The sequence below is a fragment of the Alligator mississippiensis genome, chromosome 11 (genome assembly GCF_030867095.1).
Source record: "Alligator mississippiensis isolate rAllMis1 chromosome 11, rAllMis1, whole genome shotgun sequence".
NCBI classification, from domain to species: Eukaryota; Metazoa; Chordata; order Crocodylia; family Alligatoridae; genus Alligator; species Alligator mississippiensis.
Window position 1 is genome coordinate 64,829,503 of NC_081834.1, and position 22,484 is coordinate 64,851,986.

The 22,484-nt window shown below is 59.3% G+C and overlaps 4 protein-coding genes across 9 annotated transcripts; 1 reads left to right on the forward strand and 3 right to left on the reverse strand.

Moving 5' to 3' along the window:
• Positions 1-235: 235 nt before the first annotated feature.
• Positions 236-5,016, reverse strand: TAPBP (TAP binding protein). 2 transcript variants are annotated; one of them, XM_059715328.1, is made up of 8 exons: positions 4,800-5,016; positions 4,507-4,695; positions 3,689-3,976; positions 3,167-3,508; positions 1,410-1,736; positions 1,218-1,307; positions 1,016-1,041; positions 236-666 (listed from the first exon to the last, which is right to left on the reverse strand). In XM_059715328.1, exons 1-8 carry the CDS (start codon positions 4,828-4,830, stop codon positions 655-657), a joined length of 1,305 nt encoding a protein of 434 aa, XP_059571311.1. In that variant the 5' UTR covers positions 4,831-5,016; the 3' UTR covers positions 236-654. The 2 variants fall into 2 exon arrangements, with proteins under 2 accessions (XP_059571311.1, XP_059571310.1); XM_059715327.1 differs by having other exon boundaries at positions 3,167-3,511.
• Positions 5,017-5,112: 96 nt separating this feature from the next.
• On the reverse strand, positions 5,113-8,012 carry ZBTB22 (zinc finger and BTB domain containing 22). The gene is made up of 2 exons (XM_059715326.1): positions 7,927-8,012; positions 5,113-7,610 (listed from the first exon to the last, which is right to left on the reverse strand). The coding sequence occupies exon 2, from the start codon at positions 7,603-7,605 to the stop codon at positions 6,040-6,042; it is 1,566 nt and encodes a 521-aa protein (XP_059571309.1). The 5' UTR covers positions 7,606-7,610; positions 7,927-8,012; the 3' UTR covers positions 5,113-6,039.
• A 345-nt stretch (positions 8,013-8,357) lies between these two features.
• Positions 8,358-13,295, reverse strand: DAXX (death domain associated protein). 5 transcript variants are annotated; one of them, XM_059715330.1, is made up of 8 exons: positions 13,057-13,295; positions 11,969-12,287; positions 10,687-11,545; positions 10,213-10,436; positions 9,852-10,032; positions 8,958-9,618; positions 8,608-8,791; positions 8,358-8,526 (listed from the first exon to the last, which is right to left on the reverse strand). In XM_059715330.1, the coding sequence occupies exons 1-8, from the start codon at positions 13,263-13,265 to the stop codon at positions 8,467-8,469; spliced, it is 2,697 nt and encodes an 898-aa protein (XP_059571313.1). In that variant the 5' UTR covers positions 13,266-13,295; the 3' UTR covers positions 8,358-8,466. The 5 variants fall into 5 exon arrangements, with proteins under 5 accessions (XP_059571313.1, XP_059571314.1, XP_059571312.1 ...); XM_059715331.1 differs by having other exon boundaries at positions 8,359-8,526; positions 8,608-8,794; positions 10,282-10,436; positions 13,057-13,294; XM_059715329.1 differs by having other exon boundaries at positions 8,359-8,526; positions 8,608-8,794; positions 13,057-13,294.
• Positions 13,296-13,328: 33 nt separating this feature from the next.
• LOC102570347 (DLA class II histocompatibility antigen, DR-1 beta chain) lies at positions 13,329-21,085 on the forward strand. The gene is given in 3 exon segments (XM_019492747.2): positions 13,329-20,168; positions 20,343-20,453; positions 20,913-21,085. Coding segments are annotated over 3 exon segments (477 nt in total). The 5' UTR covers positions 13,329-19,864; the 3' UTR covers positions 20,975-21,085.
• The last annotated feature ends 1,399 nt before the right edge of the window (positions 21,086-22,484 follow it).

The following is a 22,484-nucleotide window of genomic DNA, read 5'->3' on the forward strand; positions in this document are numbered from 1 at the left end:
ACATCTGCACAGGCATGTACCTACACACTCATGTACAAACCTGCATACCAGCACCTGTCTATCCATGCAAGTATGTGCATGCATATGTATGCACACACCTGTATATGCATGTGCATGCAGCACCCTATCCCTATGGCTCCAGGGCTGGAAGCACCAGAAGCCCCTTGCTCCTCAGCCCAGCAGGTTGGGGGTGTGGGGACTCCATGGGGACTTGGAAAATGAAGAAGAGGCCTGGTTGGGGGAGTCACAGCAAATGCCTTTATTTACACACTGGAAGGCCTCAGCCTCCTGCTTCCATACAGTAGTATAAAGCCCCACTCCCACCAGGGGCAAGGGAAGGGGGAGCAGGGGGAGTATAGGCCGGGTGGGGGGAGCTAGGGGATTGGGGGGTGGGTCTCAAAAAGGAGAAGGGGGTTTCCAGCTGCAGAGGGGAGGGGAGTGGGAGTGCAGAAGTAATGGCACGGGGCACAGGAGGGTCCTGGTAGGGGTTTGGAGGGTGTCAACAGGTGTACCAGGGCCATCTGGAGAATCAGACCTTTCTTAACCTTGCCAGCCCCCCTCCCAGCCTTCATCTTTGGGTTCACAGTTGCATCCCAGGGGGCCTCAGAGGCCACAACTCCCTCCTTGATCTCCTTGGGCGGCTCCACTCCGGCTTCACTCTGACTTCTATGGGGAGAAAGAGCTGTCAGCTAGAGTCCAGCAGGGCCGGGCTGGGTGTCCCTTGCAGACTGACTACCTCACTCAGGGGTGCACAAAGTACCTGAAGCACTGGGTTGGTCTCTGTTGACCCCGCTGCCACCCCATCCCCCTTTTCTCCAGCTTCTAGACCCTCGACCTGACCACCGCTGAGTTAGTCTCAAAGATGCACCCTGTCCTCCTGCCTGCAGGGAGGACACTGGGAGATCCCTACACCCCAGTGGGCGAGCTTGGCTGAAGGGTAGATCTGGTTGCTCCAGCCCCAGCAGGGCAGGGGGCACGGTGCGGGGATATGGGGCTGGTTCAGGGGATTATTTACCTTGTTTTCCTCTTCAGCGTTGGAGCCTGGGGAAGGAAGCAGGGGAGTGGAGTGAGACCTGTGCTGGGGAGGGGCTACAACGGGCTGGGGGGGTATATGCCCCAAGGAGGGGAGTATATGCCCCTTCCCCGGGAACTGTGGAAAGGTGCAGGGGAGGCTGGATCCCAGGATGGGTGTATTGGGGGAGGGGGAGGTTACGCACCGAGTCCCCCCAGGGCACGTGCAGCGCCATACAGCAGGAAGGCAAGCAGGAACAGTCCCACAGCGTCCTCCAGGGAGGGACCTGAAGAGCCTGGGGGGGTCAGAGGGACAGTGTGAAGCCACCAGACAGTGCCCTGGGTCCCCCAACCCAGTTCTCACATCTCTATGGGCCCTCAGCCCAACTGGCACCTACCTGCCACATGGAGCTGGGTGCGGCGGTGCACGCGGGTACGCAGGGCCACATGGGCCACAGAGCAGGTGATGGTGGTGCCGTGGTCACCAGGTTGAGCAGGCAGCAGATGGGCAAAGCTGGTTAGTGCATAGGTGCCATTGGGGCCACGCCGGTGCCCTGTCTGCCATGTCTCAGCCACAGCTGTGGCTCCTGCCCCACCAGGCTCCCGGCGCTCCCATGTCACAGTCACATCCAGTGGGAAGTAGCCCGAGATCTCGCAGGCCACTTCTACCCGCGCCCCTGGAGCCACCACCACTGGGTCAGGGTGCAGCACCACCTTGGGAGGCTCTGTGGGAGAACAGGGGGTTAGAGACTGGTCCCATATGGCTCAGCTCCCCTTCCCCATCCCTCAGGGACAGTACCGGAGGGGGAGAGGGGGCAGCATACAGCAGCAGAGTCATAAAATCAGAGAAAATGAGGGTTGGAAGGGACCTCAGAAGGTCACATCTAGTGCATCCCCCTGCTCAAAGCAGGACCAGCCCCAACTAGATTATCCCAGCCAGGGCTTTATCAAGCTGGGGCTTCAAGACCTCTAAGGATGTAGACTCCACAAGCTCTCTGGGTTACCTGTTTCAGTGCTTCACCACCCTCCTAGTGAGAGTTTCTCTCAATCTCCAACCTAAACCTCCCTTGCTGCAACTTGAGCCCATTGCTCTGTCATCTGCCACCACTGAGAACAGTCGAGCTCCATCCTCTTTGGAGCCACCCTTTAGGGAGCTGAAGGCTGCTATCAAACCTCCTCTTAGTCTCCTTTTCTCCAGACTAAATAAGCCCAGTTTCCTCAGCCTCTCCTCACAAGTCCCAGCCTCCAAACCATTCTTCACTAGACTTTTCCCAATGTGTCCACATCCTTTCTGTAGTGGGGGCCCCAAAACTGAACACAGTACTCCAGATGTGGTCTCACCAATGTGGAATAGAGAGGAAGAATCACTTTTCTTGATCTCTGGCAACACTCCTGCTAATGCAGTGCAGGATGCCATTAGCTTTCTTGACAACAATCACACACTACTGATTCATATACAGCTTATTGTCCACTGAAACCTAGGCCCTTTTTTGCAGAGCTGCTGCTTAGCCAGTCAGCCCCCAGCCTGCACCAGTGCATGGGATTGTTCCCTCCTAAGTGCAGGACTTTGCACTTGTCCTTGTTGAACTTCATGAGATTCCTCTTGGTCCAATCCTCCAATGTGTCTAGGTCACTCTGAATCCTAGCTCTACCCTCCAGCATATCTACTATTCCCACCAACTTGGTGTCATCTGCAGACTTGCTGATGCTGCACCCCATCCCATCTTCCAGGTTGCGGATGAAGACATTGAACAAAACTAGCCCCAGGATCCACCCCTGGGGCATTCCAGACAGAGGTCAGCCCCAGTCCAATACAGCCCTTATAGGGCCCAGCTTCCCTTCCTCCAACCCCCTTCGGCTTGGCTCTGGAGCACTGCAACCTATCGAGCAGCTAGAGTGGGCACAGGGGCCTTAGCAATCAGTCCAATACAGCTGCACCCACCTCTCCCACCCCCGGGGAAGTGCATCAGGGGACAACACAACCCAGAGGAATCTCGGGAGCAGGTGTCTTGGAGCCCAGCCCCATATGGCCCAACACAGGTTCAGCCATCGGTCCAATATGCCCCTGTGAAGCCCAGTGCCTCCTCCACACCCCCGGGGGCGGGGGGACAAAGACTATATGGAGACCCTGAGTGGGGTACAGGTCCCGACTCACCAGCAACGTTGAGCTGCATGGCCTGCTGGGCGTGCAGGTGCGGCCGGTAGACGGTGCAGATGTAGGTGCCATCGTGCTGGGTACCCACGTTGCGCAGCCGCAGGGAGACATTGTACATGCCCCCCACATTGTCGCCTAGGAAGAGCTCAGCCCCTGGCTCAGCCACGTGGGTGCGGGCAGCTGTCCCATCGTAGGCCAGCAGCACACGCCCAGTGCCCCGGTGCTGATAGCGCCACTCCACAGAGAAGGAGGGCCCCAGCGGTGCCGTGAACCCGCAGTCCAGCAGCACGTCCGTGCCCAGGCGAGCGCAGGTTTTGGGGGTACGTGTGAACACGGACAGCGCTGCTGCAGGGACACGGGATAGGCATGGCTCCAAGCTATGAACACCACCGAGACAGAGCTGTGGTCTCCCTCCACCCCCCCCCCCCCCCCGCCATTAGCCCCATCAAGGAGGGATACAAGGCTGCGGCCCCCACCTCCCACATGAGCCCCATCAAGGAGAGATGGGGATCCCCTGGTTACCGGTTGTCAGAGTCACCCCCTCTGGTTGCTGGGGCAGTGGTGGCTGGGCCTGCAGGACGCTGCTGATGCCATAGTGGGCAGACGCCTGGACACTGGCCATGAACCAGGGGCCATGGAGGCCAGTGGGACAGAGCTCCCAGGGAGTCAGCCCCGCAGCCCAGGGCACGTGGGCATCCTGGGGCGTGTAGCCTGACACCTCACAGGCCGGGGGTGCCACTGATGCCTTTGCTCCTGCTGCAGACGGGTCCTCAGCCAGGAGCAGCGCCGACCGTACAGCCCCCGCTGGGTCTGGCGGGGAGACGTGGCATTAGGGGGCATGGAGACCCCCCGCCCTCACAGCCCAGCCACGGGGGCCCCATGGGGCCTAGGGCGGGGGTTCATGGCATTAGGGGGGAAGAGACCCCCTCAAATTCTTGCTCAACCCCCCTCAAACCCACCACCCGCCCCAGGGCCCTGATGGGGTCAGGGGGGCAGGATTCATGGTATTAGAGGGAACAAAGACCCCCGCCCCCCATGCTGGGAGGTGGGTCTGGGGGAGAGAAAGACGGTACTAGAGGGAGTGGAGACCCCCCCCCCCGCAGTGCCCCACCCTGGGGCTCTCTCCCCATCGTGGCTGTGTAGGCCTAAGACATGGCATCAGGGACCCTCCCCCCCGCAAGTCCCAGGGCCCCTAGCCTGGGATCTGCCCCTGCCACTGGTGTGTGCATCGCGGCCCCCCACCCCGGGACCGGGACCGGGACCGGGCCCGGGCCCTGCCCCTGCCGTCGGGGAGGGAAACGCTGGCACGAGGCGCGACGTGACCCCCGGGCCGCACGTACCGAGGACGGCGAAGGCCAGGCCGGGCTCCACGTCGGCGGGCAGCGGCAGGCCGGGCTCGGCAGGGCCCAGGGCGAGCAGGGCCGGGCGCTGCGACACGGCGCTGGGCATCATGCCGGCGCGGCCGCCCGACTCCTCCACGAACCAGCAGCGCAGGCGGGCGGGCCCCGCGGCCCCCGCCCCGCACAGCCCTGCGGGCGGGGGGGGGGTGGTCAGCGCGGGCTCGGCCCGGCTCGGCCCGGCCCGCGGGGCAGGGATTGGGGGCCGGGGCCGGGCCCGGGCCGCGCGCACTCACCGGCCAGCAGCAGGACGGCGGCGGCGGCCATGGCGGCGGCGGCGGCAGCAGCAGGACGGCGGCGCTTTCGCTTTCATTTTCGGGGCAAGGGCGGGACGGGGAGCGCCGGGGGCGGGCGGCTGTAGCTGGGCAGCGGGAGGGTGACAGGCACGCGCGGGGAGGCCGCGCCGGGCCGGGCCGGGCCCGCGGGGCCAGGGGCGCTGGCCGGGCACGAGCGGCGCCGGACCCCGCGCGCAGCCCCAGGGCCGCGACTGCCGCTCCCTGCAGGCGGGCCGGGGCCAGGGCCGGGGGCACAGAGCAGCGGAGCCAGCACTGACCAGACCAATAAATATTTTATCGAGACGTTTAAAAAAACCCACGAATGGAATCGAGTTACAAAAGAGTCAAACAAGCGGGAACCCGGGGGGGGAGGGGGGGGGCAGGACCCACCCAGGGGGCCCAGCAGGGAGCCCGGTGTCCGAGGCTGCCCCCTGAAGCCCAGCCCACTCCCAGGGCACGGGAGAGAGCCCGGCGTGGGGGGATGGGGCATGCGCGAGGCGGGGGCGGGGTGAGGGGGGGTGAAGAGGGGACCGGTTCCCAGCCCCCACTCAGTGCCCACACTCCCAGGAGGCAGAGAAGGGGCAGGGAGCACCCCCAGTCTGCAGCCTGCCCGACCTCCGGGGCTACGGAGACGGGGGGAATCGTACCGACATGGGGCTCACTCAGTGCGGTGAGCAGGGGACGGGCAGCAGCACCGTGTACAGGGCAACTGGGGCGGGACGGGGCAGCACCAGTGTAGGGGGGAGCCATGGGGCGGGCAGTGGGGGAGCAGCAGGGGGGAGAGGCGTCAGGTTCCCAGCTCAGCACCAGTCATTGACACACACACACGCACACACACGCACGAGAAAACCGAAGCGCGTCACAGACAGCCGGACAGACAGGGACGGACAGACACGGCCCCCGGCACAGGGTTGTGGGGAAGGGGGACTCAGCCGCCCCCCCTCCCTCCCCCTGCTCCATGGAGAGCAGCAGGCGGGGTTAGTATTAAGAGACGTAGGGACCCCGGAGTCCGGGCCCCTCCTTGGCAGTGGGATGCGGGTTGGGGGGGCATTAGCTGTCCAGCCCCCGCCCAGCCGAGGCTTCCCTGCAGGGTACAATTGTCACTGCTGTACCCAGCTCCTCCGCGCCCCCAGCCCTGTAGGCAGCATTTGGGATGTGGGGGGCAGAGAGGTGCCACGGGGTGTGGGGGGCAGATGCCCCCTCACATCTTGCCCCCGCTGGCGCCGAAGCCCAGTTCACTGCGGGGCGACCGCCCAGAGGCTGCCTCCCGCAGGGCCCCCCAGTCGCCCTCGGCCCCACCAGCCGTCGGGAGCTCTTTTTTGGGGGTAACCCCCGGTGGGCCCCCAGGAAGGCTGGCAGCCCCCCCCGACAGGCGGTGGCGGCGCTCGCAGTGGCCCTTGTGGCGCATGAAGCTGTCTCGCCACATGAACTTCTTGGCGCAGACATCGCACTCGTACGGCTTGAGGCCGGTGTGTGTCTTCATGTGCTCGGTGAGGTGGTGCTTCATCTTGAACTTCTTGTTGCAGACGGGGCAGTCAAAGGGGCGCAGGTTGAGGTGCATGTTGACGTGCCGGTCACGCATGCTCTTGTGCGAGAAGGCCTTGCCGCAATGGCACATGAATATCTTGTTGCCATCGCCAGCACCAGCTGCCAGCTGCACAGCCCCATGCTCCACGGGCGCCTGGGGCGGGAACACCAGGATCTGGTTGCCCTGCATGTCCAGGGGCAGGAGGGAGCGCTGGGTGAAGCCGGCCCCGCCTGGTGACTCCTCCAGGCCCTCGTAGGGCGAGGGGAAATCGTCCGAGGACTCGCAGAAGTTGACCTGCTCCTCCAGCTTGGAGCCAGGCGGCTCTGTCAGCGTGCGCACGTCGCTGATGCTGAGCGGGGGCTCGCCACGGGCCGGCCCCACGTCCACAGGGTCCTCGTCCTCCTCACACGTCAGCACCAAGTCTTCCTGCAGACGTTCCTTCTTCACGTATACCCACTGCTTCTGCGGCATGATGCTGGGCTGCACGTAGGCCGGGCGCCGGCCCCCGCCGCCACCCCCGTCCCCGCCGCTGTCGCTCACGTCATCGTCCGTCTCCAGGATGAATTTGCTGCCCCCGGAGAAGGGCTCGGGGCAGCGCGATGGGCCCTTCTCGGCCTGGAAGATGACCTCCTCGTCAGGGCCATCCGAGCCCTCGCGCTCCAGCGCCCCGGCGCTGCCACCACGGGCCGCGTACTTGGAGGCGCTGTGCTCAGGCGCCTCACCTGCTTCACGGGGGCTGAAGTAATTGCTGCTGCTGGGCGACTGGTTCTCACTGGTGCGGCTGGAGTGGGCACGGAAAGAGGAAGAGGAGGAGGCTAAGGAGGAGGATGGTCCCACGCCGCCCCCACTGCCTGCCCGGCCCTCCTTGAGCAGCTCCGTGCACTTGTCCACGATGTGCCACATCTGCAGGACGCTGCCCACAGTGAGGAAGTTGACGATCTCGTCGGCCGCCATGCTGAGCCGGCCCGTGTAGGCCGCGCCAAGCACCGTCTCAAAGGCGCCAGGGTCCATGACGCTGGGCAGCACCACGGACGTCATGTTCTTCAGCAGCACCTGGTCATGGAAGTAGGGCGAGGAGGCGGCCAGCACGGCCCGGTGGGCACGGAAGATGCGCCCCTGCACATGGATGGAGATGTCGCACAGCTTCCCCTCCACCCGCTGCTGGTTCAGGTTCTCCAGCAGGGCACTCGCCACCTCGGGGAAGTCCACGTGCACGATGGCGCCGCCCCCGCCGTCCATGGCGCCTGTGGGCACACGAGGGGTCAGGGCGGGCAGTGTGCCTGGGCAGGGGCCCCAGCACAGCACCTTTCCCTGGGGACCCCTGCCCAGCTACACCCTGCACTCTGCCCCGCCCACACCCGCTGGCCCCGCCCCCTCGGATCCCCGCAGCGCCTGGCGAGGGGGGGGCTCTGCCGCGCCCCGCCCCCAAAGGCCCCGCCCCATGATCCTTTAACTCGGCCCCGCCCACGCAGGCCCCGCCCCCTCTCCGGTGACCCCACCCCTGCCCCGCGCGGCCCCGGCCCCGCCGCCCCGCCCGCCGCGGCCCCGCCCCGCGCTCACCGCGCTCCGGCCCCGGTCCCGCTCGCGCCCCCGGCCCCTAGGCCGCCGCCACCGCCATCTTGTTATTCGCCCTCCTCCTCCCCGCCGGCCCCGCCCCTCAGCCGCCTTAAAGGGGCAGGCACCACGGATATCACCCCCCCCCCCTCCGCTGCAGGCCGGGTGCCGGCCGACCCCGCCCCTTGCCTTTAAGGGGGCCCCGCCCTCCAGTCAGACGGAAAGGGGCAGGGCCGGCAGCGGGCCTTAAAGGGGCAGCCCAGGCCGCAGGCTCAGCTCCGCTGTGGACCGACAGCAGTACTTCCCCTTTAATGCACCACCCCCTCCAGGCGCCGCGCCCCTTCCGCTGTGGCTGCTGCGCCTTAAAGGGCCAAGCCCTACGCATCACCGCCCCGCCCCTCCCCTCCCCTCCCCCCCATGAAGACGCAGCACGTTGCCTTTTTTTTGTAATCTTTTTATTATTGTTTTTTGTACAAACACCAATGGGGGAGGGGAGGGGAGGGGCCAGTGGTCCCCCGCCCCCTGCCCCTCCCCCCGGTCCCGGGTCTAGTCTGAGTCGGACAGGACGATGATCTCCTCCGGGTCACACTGAGTTGCCACGCTGGTCTGCGGGGGGAGAGGGCAAGGGTCAAGGGCCAGGGAGCAAGGGTAGCCCTGCACCATCCCCCCACCTACCCCAACCCTCACCTTGCAGGCCTTGGCCAGGAGTTGCCGGTACCCCCATGGCTGCGGGCTACTCTGGGAGCTGCTGACTAGGCTCTGGAAGGGGGAGTCGCAGCGCGTGGAGTCGGGCAGGGGGCTCTGGCGGGTGGGGCACAGCCCCGAGCCCTCATCTTCCTCCTCTGAGCCCACGCTGTGAACCTCGATGCAGCTGCTGCCAGGGAAGGCGCAGGACAGAGGGAGTCAGGCAGGTGGGGTGAAGCCCAGGACTCCCCCGCCCATCTTGGGGCCTGTCCTGACCCCCCAGCCTCTCCCCTGCTCCATGCTGCTGCAGGTGCAGGGGCTGCCCCCAGCCCCCCCCGCCCAGCCCCTCTCACCTCCTGTTGAGAGCCAGCTTGTGACGCCCCCTCTTGTGGGCCGGGGGCCCAGTGCTGCCATTGGAGCTGGTGGAACTGATGGGGCTTCGTGCCCCATTCTCCAGGGGCCAGGGGGCCCGGGGCCACTCAGGGGTGGGTGGCCGCTGCCTCTTAGCAGGCAGCTGAGTCCGGAGCTCATGATCTGCCCCTTCCAGCTCCTTGGCCACTGTGGTTGGCTCCATGGGGCAGATGCCCAGGTCAGTCCGAGAGGAGACTGCCTCGGGGGAGGGAGGGCTCATGGCGGTGGCCTCGGAGGGTGCAGGGGAGGAGGGGACAGCCTTGGGGGTGGCTTCAGAGCCCCCCGTGCCTTGGGGAGAGGGGGGTGGTGTCTCGCTGGACTCCAGGGGGAGTGCTTCAATCTCCAGCACAAACATCTCGTGCGCAGGGCTGGGGCTAGAGCCCTCTGCTTCTGCTTCTTCAGTGCCACCTGGCTCAGGCTCTGGGTCCTTGCATGGCTGGAGGCGTCCCTTGCTCGTTGTAGGGGCCACAAGCTTCTCCTCCTCCCCTTCATGTTCTATCTCCTGAAATGTGCTATCTTCCATGCCCGACAAGGATGGCAGCAGCTCTTCACTCAGCTTCATGCACTGGTCATCCTCTGTGGCCTCGCCAACTGCAGCCTCCTCTGGGGGAGGCACCAAAGAGATCAGAACTGAGGCCTGCAGGCTTCCAGGTTTCCCATGTGCCTCCCAGAGCAGGAACAAGATCCCAGGCATCCAGGGACAGAACTCCTCAGACTCCACTCCCTTCCCAGAGCAGGGACAAGACCCATTTGTCTAGGCTCCCAGGCTCTCCCCATCCTTCCCAGAGCAGCAACAGAACCCCTCAGACCCCAGTCCTCTCTCAGGGGTCACGTACCCTTCGCTAGAGCATCTGCTACCCCTTCCGCTGCCTCCCCAGCCAGGCTCTGCTGTGGTTCCCCCTCTGCGTCTGTGCTCAAAGCCTCTTCTCTCTCAGAGTCTTCCTCCTCCTCTTCTTCTTCCTCCACCTCCTCTGCTCGCGATGCCATACTGCTCCCAGCCACTGGACTCCTGCTGGCCTGGGGTGGGTGACAAGACAGGGCAGGTCACTTGCTGTGCTTGCAGGAACCCTACCACCTCACAAAATACCCTCACTCCCAGGAACTCTCTGCTCCTCCCCACTTGGGAAAGGTGGCCCCCAAGCCTCCAGCCACTCTGTGCTCGTCAGGTTCTCCTGTGGCCCAACCCTCCGCTTTCACCTCTGCACTGGGGTCCCCATCCCCCAGGTCAGGCTGTGCTGGGGGGCAAGGGCCAGGGGTGCCCCGGACCTGCCCTGCCCGTCTACGGATCCTTTCTTCCTCCTCGCTCTCATCCTGCAGCTGGGCATAGTGCGAGATGACGCTCTCCAGCCGATTCAGGGCTGTGGTCTGGTTCTCCCGCAGACGCCGGGCCAGCATTGGGTCCGTCAGTGCAGGATCTGTACCTACAACCACGAGGGAGAGGGACAAATAAACTAAGCATCCACAGCCCAACCTTCTGCTCGAAAGGCACTAGCGTCCCTGCAACCAGATTAGCCAATAGACCCCACAGCACGTAAAGAAGAGGCTCAGTGCTCATCAGCGGGGTCCTCTGTCTACCACCTTGTGTAAGCAGGAGAGAGGCACAGCTCTCCCTGGAGCAGCAGTAGACAGAGGCCCCTTGGGCCATGCCAGCCCCACACACCCTGCACTCACCAGGGCGGTAATGGTCGGTGAGATGGCTGCCAAAGTTGTAGATGAGGTCGAGGTGGCGGCGCTCCTGGAGCCGGTTGCCGACATCCCGAAAGGCATCCTGGGCCATGCTCTCTATTTGACGCTTCTTCAGGGCTAGGCCATGGCGGGCACTGGCCTTCTGAATGACCTTGAGGATGTCAGAGTAGTCAGGGAAGATGTCAGGACGGTTGATGAAGCGCTCGATGCGACGGTTGACCTCTGGGTAGCGGGTGCCACGGTAGGGGATGCGCTGCTCGATGACGCGCCCGGTCAGGCTGCTGCACTGCTTCAGCTCGCACAGGCGCTCAAAGATTCGCATCATGCGGCGCTTGAGCCGGCTCTCCTGCAGGTAGGTTGAGTCCTCGCTGTCCATCTCCGTCAGGTCCAGCTCCCGCTCCTGTAGCCGACGGATCTCCCCCATGTAGATGTGCAGCAGGTTCTCCAGGTACCGGATCTGCCGCTTGGAGCCTGTCCCATGCCGCCCTGCCCCAACCTCTGCCTCCATGGCTGCCAACTCGCTCCTGCCCGCCTCAGTGTCCGCTGTCTCATGCTCCTCAATGTTGTTCTGCTCCTGATTCGTGGCAAGGGGTGGGCAAGGAGCGGGGACAGCACTGATGGCCAGCTTACGGCGCTGGGTGTTGGCCTTGAGCACAGTGCATACTTCATTAATGTAGACATACACCTTGTGGTGCCGGGCCTGCACGCGTGTCAGGCAGCGGCTCAGCACATTGCGGAATTCAGCTGAGCCCAGGAATGCGGGACTGGCCTTCTGGTGCCGGCCCGTCAGGTAGGGGACCACCTCGGGGTGCTCCTCCGTCAGCTGGGAACAGCAGGCTAGGAACTGTTGGTGACAGACGCACAGAAAAGAGGCAGGTGGGGCTGGGGTCAGCCAGGCACGGTGCTCCAGGAATTGAATGGGGTCAGGTCAGGGTGGGGGTGGGAAAGGGAAAAGATAGGCAGGGAGCAAGTATCAGTGCTCCACGGACTAGGGGAAGGAAAGCAGGCAGGTGGGGAAGGGGTCAGGGGTCAGCCAGACACGCTCCAAAACCTGGGGGCACAGGGGGAAGCCAGAGGGGGTGACAGTGAGCAGCTGGGGCCTGGGCCCCGCTCCACCTCCCCGTGCTGGCACAGGGGAGCCCCCCTCCACCCCCAGGGCAGCCTGGGGAACTGAGCACAGCGCGCTGGGCAGTGTGCACTGCAACCCACCCTGGGCTGGGGATAGAGAGGACCAAGGAGCCTGGGCTGGCATGCGAGGGGAACTCACGTCGGCAAACAACTGCTCGTTCTCAGCCTGGAAAGCGCCCCTGTCCTGGGGGGCCGTGGCGACAATTGTGGGACCATCCAGGGAGGCCTGGCTGGGGGGCGGGGGGGAAACGGCATGGGCCAAGGGGCCATCCTGGGGGGCGCAGCTGGTGGGCAGGGGGGAGGTGGTGGGCGGGGTGGGCGGCGCCTCATGCCCCTCGTAGTCGTCGTCGTCCAGGACAATGATGCTGCCGTGGGGCGCGGCCGCCATGGGCGCAGGCTCACAGCGGGGGGGCGCAGCGCATCCCAGGTGGGCGGGGGGCACCTCCGCGGGGATGGACCTGCGGGCGGAGGGGCGTTAGCACCACCAGGGGCCCCCACCCATCTCCCCGTAGCCCCGCCCCCGCGGGGCCCGGGCCCGCGGAGCCCGGCGGGGGCGGGGCAGCCGCACGGGCCCACGGGACGGGGAAGGAGGGGTGGGGCCGGGCCCGGGGCAGGCGGGGCCCGCCCCCCGCGCGCCCTCACCCGCCGCCGCCGGCGCTTCCGCGGGGCCCGAGCCACCGAGTTCCCTCCGCGGCCGCGCGCAGGACCGGAAGCGGGCCCCAGTGTCAGGTGCGGGCGCCGCCATGCCGCCGTACGGCCGCGCCGGGCCAATCCGGGGCCGCGTTCGCATCCGGGTCCTGGCCGGGCCCGCGGCGCCGCCATCTTGTTGCACGGCGAGCGGGGGCGCCCCGGCGCGGTACGCCTCCCATCGACCCCGCCCCCGCGGGCCGCGGCCCCCGGGTGGCTCCCGCCCATCCTCCCTCCCGCCGCCGCCGCCGCCCCGCGACAGCGGGAGGTGCAAACCGGCCGCCCCCCCGACCCCCGGGGCGCCGCCATTTTCCCGCGAGGAGAGTACTTCCCGGTGTCGCTAGCCACATGACCTCACTGCCCACGTGACACCACCCGACCAATCAGAACGCCGCACTCTAGCTTCCCCCGCCCACCGTTTAAGAGGCGCGGGCGGGGCATGACTTGGACCCAACCACCTTCCCGCGCGGGGTGGAGGGGGCGGGCGTTCCTCTCCGTTGTAGGAGGGGGCGCGCGCCACTGCGGGGGTCTGGCCGATACCATTCCCGCAGGGCGGGGGGTACGTGCTCTGCGTCTGCTCCGCTTCCGCAGAAGATGGCGGCCTCCACGAGACAAGCCATTAATAGCGCCGTCCACGCGCCGCTCCGCCGCGGGCTGCTAAAATGGCATCGGATTGATAGCGACTCAGCGCGCATGTGCGCACCCGCACCTCCGGGCAGCTGCGTTGGCGGCCCGAATGTTCTGCGCATGCGCTTCCAAGTCCGTACAACAAAATGGCGGCGCCCAGGACATTTGCAGTTTCGGTCAGGTGGGTGGAGACGGCGGCTGCGGAAGGCCAGAAAACCCCAGTGCGGCCAAGAGGTGGCTCTATGGCCCTCCCGGGGCTTTGTCAAGCTGCACGGTCTGCAGCGGCGGGAAGCGGCCCAGAGGCTGTCTCCCAGGGTCGGGCTTTACGGTTACACGGTGCATCTGAATGGTGCTGGGGGGGCTTTGCTGTCAGGGAACAGATCCACCGCAGCTGCAGCTCCGAGGTGGGCAGTCCGTGCCGCCTCTTTCAGCATGGAGCTGTCCACTGCCCCACGTGTCCCCGCAGCCGCCACGTGAAACCCAAGGGAGCGGGGCCGGGCCCTCGTGCCTCGGGGTCACTGCAAAGGAGCGGGCATTTGCAGCACAGCCGGTGCGCCAAGATGTCCATCAACCCCCCGCGGTGATGGTGGCAGCGGCCTGCGAGCCCTGGTGCAGGAAGACCGCGAGCGCTGGCTGGACACCCCTTCTCGTTCCCTGTGACTCCGGGTGGAAAAGAGGCTCAGGATCCAAGCCAGGGCCTGGTGGCAAAGCCGAGGCACATACTGCCAGGTCCCTCGTCCGACCCATTGCACAACTTCCTCAGCCCCCATCCACCGGCAAGCGTGAGCTTGGAGCAGGCCTTGGCCCGCAGACACCACAGGGAAAGGTGCCCGGCCCAGTGCAGATCCCCAGTCGCTTGCCTTGGCACGGCCATGCAGTTGAGTCCCAACTCATAAGAACACGATCGCCGCGCCCTGGGTGAGACCCGGTCGTCCTGCCCAGTCTCAGGGTGGGGAGTGAGTGCTGATGGGGGCGGTTGGTTTTCCCCCTGTTCCTCTCCCACCTGCAGCCTCCAGCTTTTCAGGTCTGGAAACCTCCGACCCAGAAGCTGTGCCCCTCGCTCTTGTGCTCCATAGTGACTGATGCCCCTCTTCTCCAAGGATGTGTCCAAACCCTTTGCAAACCTGGCTGAACTCGCAGCTTTCACCACATCCGGTGACAAGGAGTTCTGTCCTTCAATTGCACGCGGCATGAAAGACAACTTCCTGTTGTGAGTTTTAAAAGTCCTATCCAGTGCTATTATTTTGTGACCCCTGGTCCAATTACTTTTCCATGCTTTACAATCACTTAACAAAGCAACAGCATGCCGAGTTTAGGCCCTGACGAAGCTACATTTCATGGTAAATTTAAAATTGAGCTTCTTTTGAATGCTAGAGTCATGGCTGCTTCATTTTCTCCAAGTTGGTGGCTCTCAACCATCTCAGACTTGAAGCTCCTTCAATAGACTCCAGGCTGCCCTCAAAAAGTGGTAGCCCTTAATTTGCAGGTTTTTTGAATGTAGAAAATAACAGAGCAAATTTTCTGGTGCAAAGACATAAGAAAGATGCAACAGGCCAGACTGTTCTTAGCACTATGAATCCTGATGAAAAAGCTCGGGGTTTACTTTGCCAATCACATTCGCCACCTAATAGCACGAGTGTTGTGTGGCACTTTGACTCACCCCTGAGAGGATCTCACAGCACCCTGGTGGGGAATCACTGCTCTAAGTTCCTAGTCCAGCAGATGGAGATGGTCCTGTTACCTATGACCAGAACTAGCCCTGTCCATTGACAGTGAGGCTTCTGATGGGTCATCTACTGCACTGGGTAGTCATCGAGAAATCAAACAGAAGGAGGGCTGGAAGAGACCTCCAGAGGTCACGTCTTATTCAGCCCCCTGCCTGAGGCAGGATCATCCCTGTTCAAACCATCCCTGACAAATCCACAGTCTAAACCTTCACCAGCTTTTGCACTCTTACTCTTTTGACCTCCTTCTACAGTGACATCTCCAATATCTTGTGGATTAAACAGCTTACAATGCATTCAATCTTTCCCCAAATAAAACCTGTTAGAACATGTGATGCCTTCCATTTAGGGTAGATTCTTGCTGATGCCTCCCTCTTTTACACACTGGGTTAGCACATCATGCCACATAATCATTGAACACACAATACAGTCATGCGTTTCCAGCCAGCATGTTGCATAAGAATTGGTTAGTACCCTCTTTCTGAGCCTAGCACTGACCTACGAAGCACCCATCTGATGGGAGCCACTGGATACATCACCTGTTCTTTACCTGTTCAAGGCATTGGAGTGGAGCATTTGCAACCCAGCAGGGCCCACAGGTCTGGCTCCATTATCCCCCAGTCTTGGTGTCTCACGGCAAAATCCGAAACCTAGGCTGGGATCTGTTGATTCAACCCTCTTAGACACTTTCCTAGCATCAATATTCAAAGCGCTTGGACCTTGCATGGATACTACTACCCACAAGACTTGTCCCAGATGGTATGAATTCACAGGTCCATGTTTTCACTTTCTTCTCTAAAGTGGTTTCTAGTCCAGTCGTCATTTTTACTGTTACTTGGTACATTTTAGGCTTATTATAATGGCAACCTGTACTTGCCATGGCACAACATTGTCAAAGGATACATGTGGCTTTTCAGGAGGGAAACCATTGCTATCTGCTGTCCCCATCACGTCCTGGTTGTGCTGCCACCGCTTGATCCATGACTGCTTATTTGTCAGTTACCCCTGCTTATTGTGCAGCTAACCTTTCATGAAGACCATTTCACTCTCTGCCACCTGTGCACACCAGCCCAGCCCCCAGCCATGGGCCTACAAGTCCTCAGTGGTGCAGCAGGCAGAAGATGTTCGAATCTCAATGGCTGCAAAGGCAGATGAAGGCTGCAGTGGACCAAGATCCCCAATTGTCTTGGTTTCCTTGCCATTGGATCAAGATCTCATTCTGTCAAGCTGATGCACAGCAGCTTCTCCATGATAAAAGAAATAATGTACAAGCATCTTCGATGGAAACAGTTTTTCCAGCATATTCTTTAAGTCCTCCAGTGGGCAGCACCTAGTGATGATGGGAGCAGGCCTGTGAGATCTGGAAGCTCCTAGTTATGAATTGGCATGATGATGGCAGTTACAAGAAGGTTGTGTAGCACTTGGAGCCAGGACTGCAATCTGATGGTTGTCACTGTAACTGAGCAGCCCTCTTCAGGATCTGCTCTGCTTGCCCCCCTTGGGAAGGGGCCTAGAAAAAGTTGCTCTGGTTACCTCTTTCCTAACTGCATAACTGCATTCAGTGGGATCCCCTTTGCTGCAGTCAAAATCAACAAAGATACGCAATCAATTTTGGGACCTGGAACATCAGGACCTTCACAGACAATGTTAATAGCAAATGCCCAAAGTGCTGCACCACAATTGTGGCTCAAGAGCCCAGGTGACACAGCATTGACATCACTGTCCTAAGTGAGAACAGGTGAATGGGAGATGGGCAGCTCAAAGAACAAGGAGGCAGCTATACTGGAAAGGTAAACAGGAAGGAGAATGCTGGCTTCATGGAGCTGGTTTTTGCCATCAAGAATGAACTCAACCAATGCAATGACTTCCCTGTTAGAATGAATGAGCACCCCAAGACTCTCTGTTTTAAACCGGCAGGAATTCAACATGTCACTGTCATCCATCCCCTATGCCCTGACTCTTGACCCTGCTGACAAAACCAAGGAGGAATGTTATGCCAACCTCGACCAAGTCCTTTTTGGCATTCCAGAGGAAGACAGACTTATTCTTTTCAGCTATTTCAATGCCAGAGTTGGAAGAGACTCAAACCTCTGGACCAGAAGCATCAACAAGAAAGGAGTGGAGAAAAGTCAACTCCAACGGCATACCCCTTTTGACCAGATGGGCAGAACACAGACTTGCCATCACCAACGTCCTGCTCCACCAGAAAAATAGGCACAAAATATGGCAACACCTGTGATCTAAGCATTGGCACCCGATTGCCCACATCATTGTTCATGCCTAGGGTGACAGATGTCTGCATCACCTGAACTATGCTAGGAGCTGACAGTTGCTGGACTGATCGTCAACACATCTGCTTGGTTATATCATTCAGACTGGCTCCGAAATGACAGCTGCAGCAGAGGCAATGCTGACAGGTCAGTAAGGACCCAATCAAGCACAATCTCTTTCACCAGTGCCTACGTGAAAACAAGGACAATTCCAATCAACAACAGTGGGAGAATGCCAGCAACACTTCAGATGCCTTCAAGTCCACTGGCTTCTGCACCTGCATGGAGACATGTGGATTCACTAGCAGGAAACATCAAGACTGGGTTGAGGAGAACAACCAGGAGATCCAAGAGTTGATCGACCACAAGCGCAAGGCCTTTTGTGCTTGGCAGAACATTATCAATTCCAGATAACAGAACTGAATCACCAACAAGCAGAGACAGAAGCTCAAAGCAGGACCCGTGGTATGAGGAACAGATGGTGGGACAACAGAGCAAAGGGATTCAACATCTTCCTGATGTCCACAATATGCATGTTTTTTTCAGTGCCACCAGAGCCAACTATGGTCCGAGCACTCAGGGACCAATCCCCTAAGGATGGAGGAGACCTGATCAAAGAAAGGGGAGCCATCAGCGCCCATTGGAAGGAGTACTCACAACAACAGCAGTGTTGCCATTTATTTCTAGTGGAGTGAACTGAATTCATAGTGGAACTGAGGGTTAAAGTCTATAATCTGTCACTGGACATATATTGATAGGGCTGTTGTATGTGGGATCACTTGTTGGATGGACAGTTCGCTAATGTTGGGTTTATAGTTAATATTTTGGTTATGGGTTTTAATGTGTGTTGTTGAACCAATGTCATGCGTATATGTGTATTATAGTTGTTATTATTCTTTTTCTTTTCTTTTCTGTAACTAGTTATAGCTAAAATAAAGACCCTTATCTGTGACTTAGGCTGGAGTGGATTTTGGCAAGGTGAGAGTGAGGAGCACACCTTTCTTTTTGGCGGGACACCTCAGTCAGCCAAGCTGCCTGAGGGAGAGCCCAAAACTATTGGCACCCTGAGGCTCTTGAATCTGGTATAGCACCTGGCCCTGGTGCTGGGGGAGGGTTACAGAAAGAAAGAAAGCAAGCCCTCTTCTTCCACCATACCTTCAGCTGAATGCACAGGGTGTTTCTGGAGGTAGAGACTAGTCCTAGGTCTGTCCCTCTGGGAGCCCCTGGGGCACAGTGCCCTTCTGGCCCTTTCTACCAGATCCTGACAAGTGCAAACCATTCTAGGGTGAAGGAGCCTGGGGAGTGGGGTTGGGGGCAGAGGGAATGATTCTGTGGGGGAAGGAGGCTCCTGTTATCACACCATCCCTTCTACCTTTCCTGGATCATTCTCGCCTTCCCACTCTTTGTCACTGCCTCTTCCCCCTTCCTCAACACCACAGTTCAACCCAAAGTCTCCTCCACAAAATCAGGGGCCCAGACCCACCTGGACATGGTGATTTTCTCTGTGCTGGGATTCGAACCCAGTGGGATCAAGGTCAGAGTGGTGTACATGGAGCGAGTGCATGCAAAATGGAGGCAGGACCTTCCAGGTCCTGGTGATGCTGAAAACAACCTCCCAGAACAGGACCATCAACACCTGCTGAGTGGAGCACATCAGGCTGCTGAAACCTCTTGTTGGGTAAGAGACTGAGAGCCTGGGGAAGCCCCTGAGCCCCTCAAAAATGTCCTCGGAGTGTGCACCCTTCAAGTGCTAACTCAGGCCATTTTCTACCCCTGCCTGGAGCCAAAAAAATCTGGCTTCCTCTGTTCTTGAAAAGGGTGAGGTGGGGTGGGGGGTCTATCCTTTCTTGGAAAAATGAGATAAAGGGTGGGATTCCCTAAGCTGGCAAAAACTCCCCTGCTAAGAGCTGGAAGGGCCTGAGAGAGCCAGGTGGACCCAAGGCACTTAGACTGAAGGAGCCAGCTCTTTGGTCCCATCTCAACTCATTCTCATTGATCAGACAGGAGGCAGAAGAGAGGGGTTTGGGGCTGAAGGACTCCCAGCCAGGGTGCAGTGGACAGGGTCTGCCAACAAAACGATGGGGTGTCTTAGCAAGGCCATGTGTTTGGCCACAGTGGTGAGTCCCCGGAGTCGTGGGATCTTTGTTGTGTGCACAGAGATCGGGAGGCACAGGCAATAACTCAGCCTGACGCTCACCACAGCCCCCTGCTCACTGTTGTTCTGGCCTGTGCCCAGACACACCTGCCTTCACTGACAAAGATGGCAGGGGCAGGGCGCACACATTGCGAGGTGCGCACACCTGGCTTCAGCGCCCCTTTTCCCTATTTAAGTTCTTCAAAGGATCCTGGTCTTTTAATTTCAGAGTCTTAGGAAGCATCAGTCCTGGTGGATTTTGAATTAAAAAAAAATATGAAGACTGGTTTTCAGAAAGCAAATATTCAAACATTGGAAAGCAGAGTAAAAATAGCAGATTTAAATTTAAAAAAAAATAAAGAGACAATCTCCCTGCCCGAAGGCTAAAACTGCTCCCTGGACTCAGGGGGGTTGAACAGTCCTGGTCTCTCTTCTCGCTGGGAATGACCAGAACTTGACACCAATTGGAGACATTTCTGGTGAGATCCTGCCTAGGGTGACAATGGTTAGAGGTGGAGAAGACTTGGAGGTAGGGAAATAGGGCCTTTCCTCAAGGGAGGGATCAATTTTTCCCAGCTCACTCCCTCTGTTTTATGTTCATCCCTACCCCCACAGGAAAACCCAAGGTGAAAGCCTCCCCAACAAAATCAGGGGCCCAGGTCCACCTGGACACACTAATTTGCTCCGTGACGGGGTTTTACCCCAGCGGGATCTAGGTGAAATGGTTGAAGAACAGGCAGGAGCAGACGGCCGGAGTGGTGTCCACGGAGCTGATGCAGAACGGAGACTGGACCTTCCAGATCCTGGTGATGCTGGAAATGACCCCCCGGAGCGGGGACGTCTACACCTGCCAGGTGGAGCACAGCAGCCTGCCGAGCCCCATCACTGTGCTCTGCGGTAAGAAACTGGGAGCCTGGGGCAGCCCCTGAGATCTTGGAGGGGACGCGTCTCCCTTTGTGCAGCCCCACAAGGGTTGTCCATGGTCAGACCCCTTTCCCACAGCAGGCAGGGGTGTGAGCAGGGGGTGGAAGCCCAGACTGAGCCCTTCACCTCTGGCTCTTGTCTCCACAGAGGCGCAGTCAGACTCAGCCAGGAGCAAGATGCTGACAGGGGTCGGGGGCTTCGTGTTGGGGCTGATCTTCCTGGTGCTGGGACTCCTCGTCTACCTGAAGAACAAGAAAGGTGAGGGGGGCATGGACGGCGCGGTGGATTTGGGCCTTCCTTAGGGCACAATGCTGAACCGGTGGACCTGGTTGCAGGCTCTCCTCCCTGTCAGCCCCCAGCATGAGCTGCACTGGAGTCTGGCAGGGGCCTCCTGCCTTCTTACCTCCCGGGAATGGGAATGGATCCCACTGTCCCACGCATTGCCATCTGGTGACCACTCATAGCCATTTATTTCTATTGGAGTGAACTGAATTCCTAGTGGAACTGAGGGTTAAAGTCTATAATCTGTGAATGGACATACATCAATGGGGCGGTTGTACGTGGGATCACTTGTAGTATGGACTATTCACTTATGTTGGGTTTATAGATAATATTTTGGTTATGGGTTTGAATGGAAGTTGTTGAACCTGTCATGCATATATGTATATAATTGTATTATATTTGTTATTAATCTTTGTTCTTCTTTTCTGTAAATAGTTATAACTCAACTAAAGAACCCTATCTGTTACTTAGGCGGGAGTGGATTTTTGGGAAGGTGAGAGTGAGGAACACACCGTTTTGGCGGGACACCCCAGCCAACCAAGCTGCCTGAAAGATTGTGGGTACGTGTCTACCATACAACTGGTCCAATAAAAGGTATATCCTACAAACCCTTGCCTCTCTTAACTTGTGTTAAATTCTCCGGGCACATTCCCTTCCCTGTAGTGTTGCATTCGCACTACGTTACATCACAACTCATTGTGTAACACAGTGTCATGCTATGGCCAAAGGTGGAAGGAGGTAAAGTGAGGCTTCATTAGCTTATGACAGTCATGCATCAAGGCAATTATTTTCCTGAGAAAGTTTGAGTGCAAGATGTGGCACTTCAAGGAGTTGCAGTTTACAAACATTGCCTGTTCCATGTATTCTCATTTTCCAACCTGTACTTCTATTAGGTGTTTTTTCCTTCAGGGTTAGCTTTCCTATTACCATTCCCCACTCCTACACCATTCATGTGTTTATCTGCTGTCCCTACCACAATGACATCAGCTGTAACACAGCTGGAAGCTGTAGCCCCTGCTGTTAACAGGGACAGCACACTTCAGTCAAGGGATCTGGCCAATCCAGAACACAGACCTCTATTTTCCATTCCTTTTTTAGTTAGTGAACGGCTGGGATTTGGGTCTATCCTTAGCACAGTACAGTTACCCTTTTCCCCAGTCTAAGTAGTTTCATACCTAGCGCTAACTTCAGTCATTCCACTGGGGTATTCTGCTATAAGTTCTTTAGGGTCCTAGCAAACTGCTTTTCAGGGGCAGAAGAATTGGCTATGGGGGCAGAACTGGACAAGATGCCACACGGAGTTTGCTCCATCCATAAATCTGGGTCTCAGCTGCATGCTTATGTACCATGAGCATACTTACAAATGAGGACAACTAAACATATCCCTTCCCTTCTGAAAGCCAGGGCTGCAATACCATCCTTTCCATCGATCTTGTGTTCTCTCTCCTGTTCCTGTAAACAGCCTCTCGGTGGGTTATCTATGCGATTAGCTACAGCAGGGCTGTCCAACTGGTGGGCTATGATCTCATGCTTTCTTGTGGGAAGATGGAATGGGGACTCATGCTGGGATCCCAGGATCCATGACATGGGTCCCCATGACATGTAGTGACCATGACATGCAGGCTAGGGCCTGGAACCAGTATGGCACGCAACTCCCAGCCCCTTGAAGTTGGACCCTAGAGATAAAAGCCCAGAGGGAAATAACGGACCAGGGGACCTAAATGAAAAATAGGGAAGGAAGCAGTGGCAGAAGCCTTAGCAATGGTCTCAGGAAGAGGACAGGTTAGTCCGTTAGGCCCCAGAAATATCTATACAGGAAACCTGCACAGATTTGCGATTCACGGTTTTGAAAATTCGCGGTGTGCCGCGCCAACCCACGCTCTCTCCCCACACAGCGTGATGACACTTTCTTACTGCACTCTGCAAATAAGGGGTGGTTCTTGAAATTTAAAAAGAGGCACAGCCTACGTAATATAAAAGTTGATTGGGGGGTGGGGAGGAGGAACA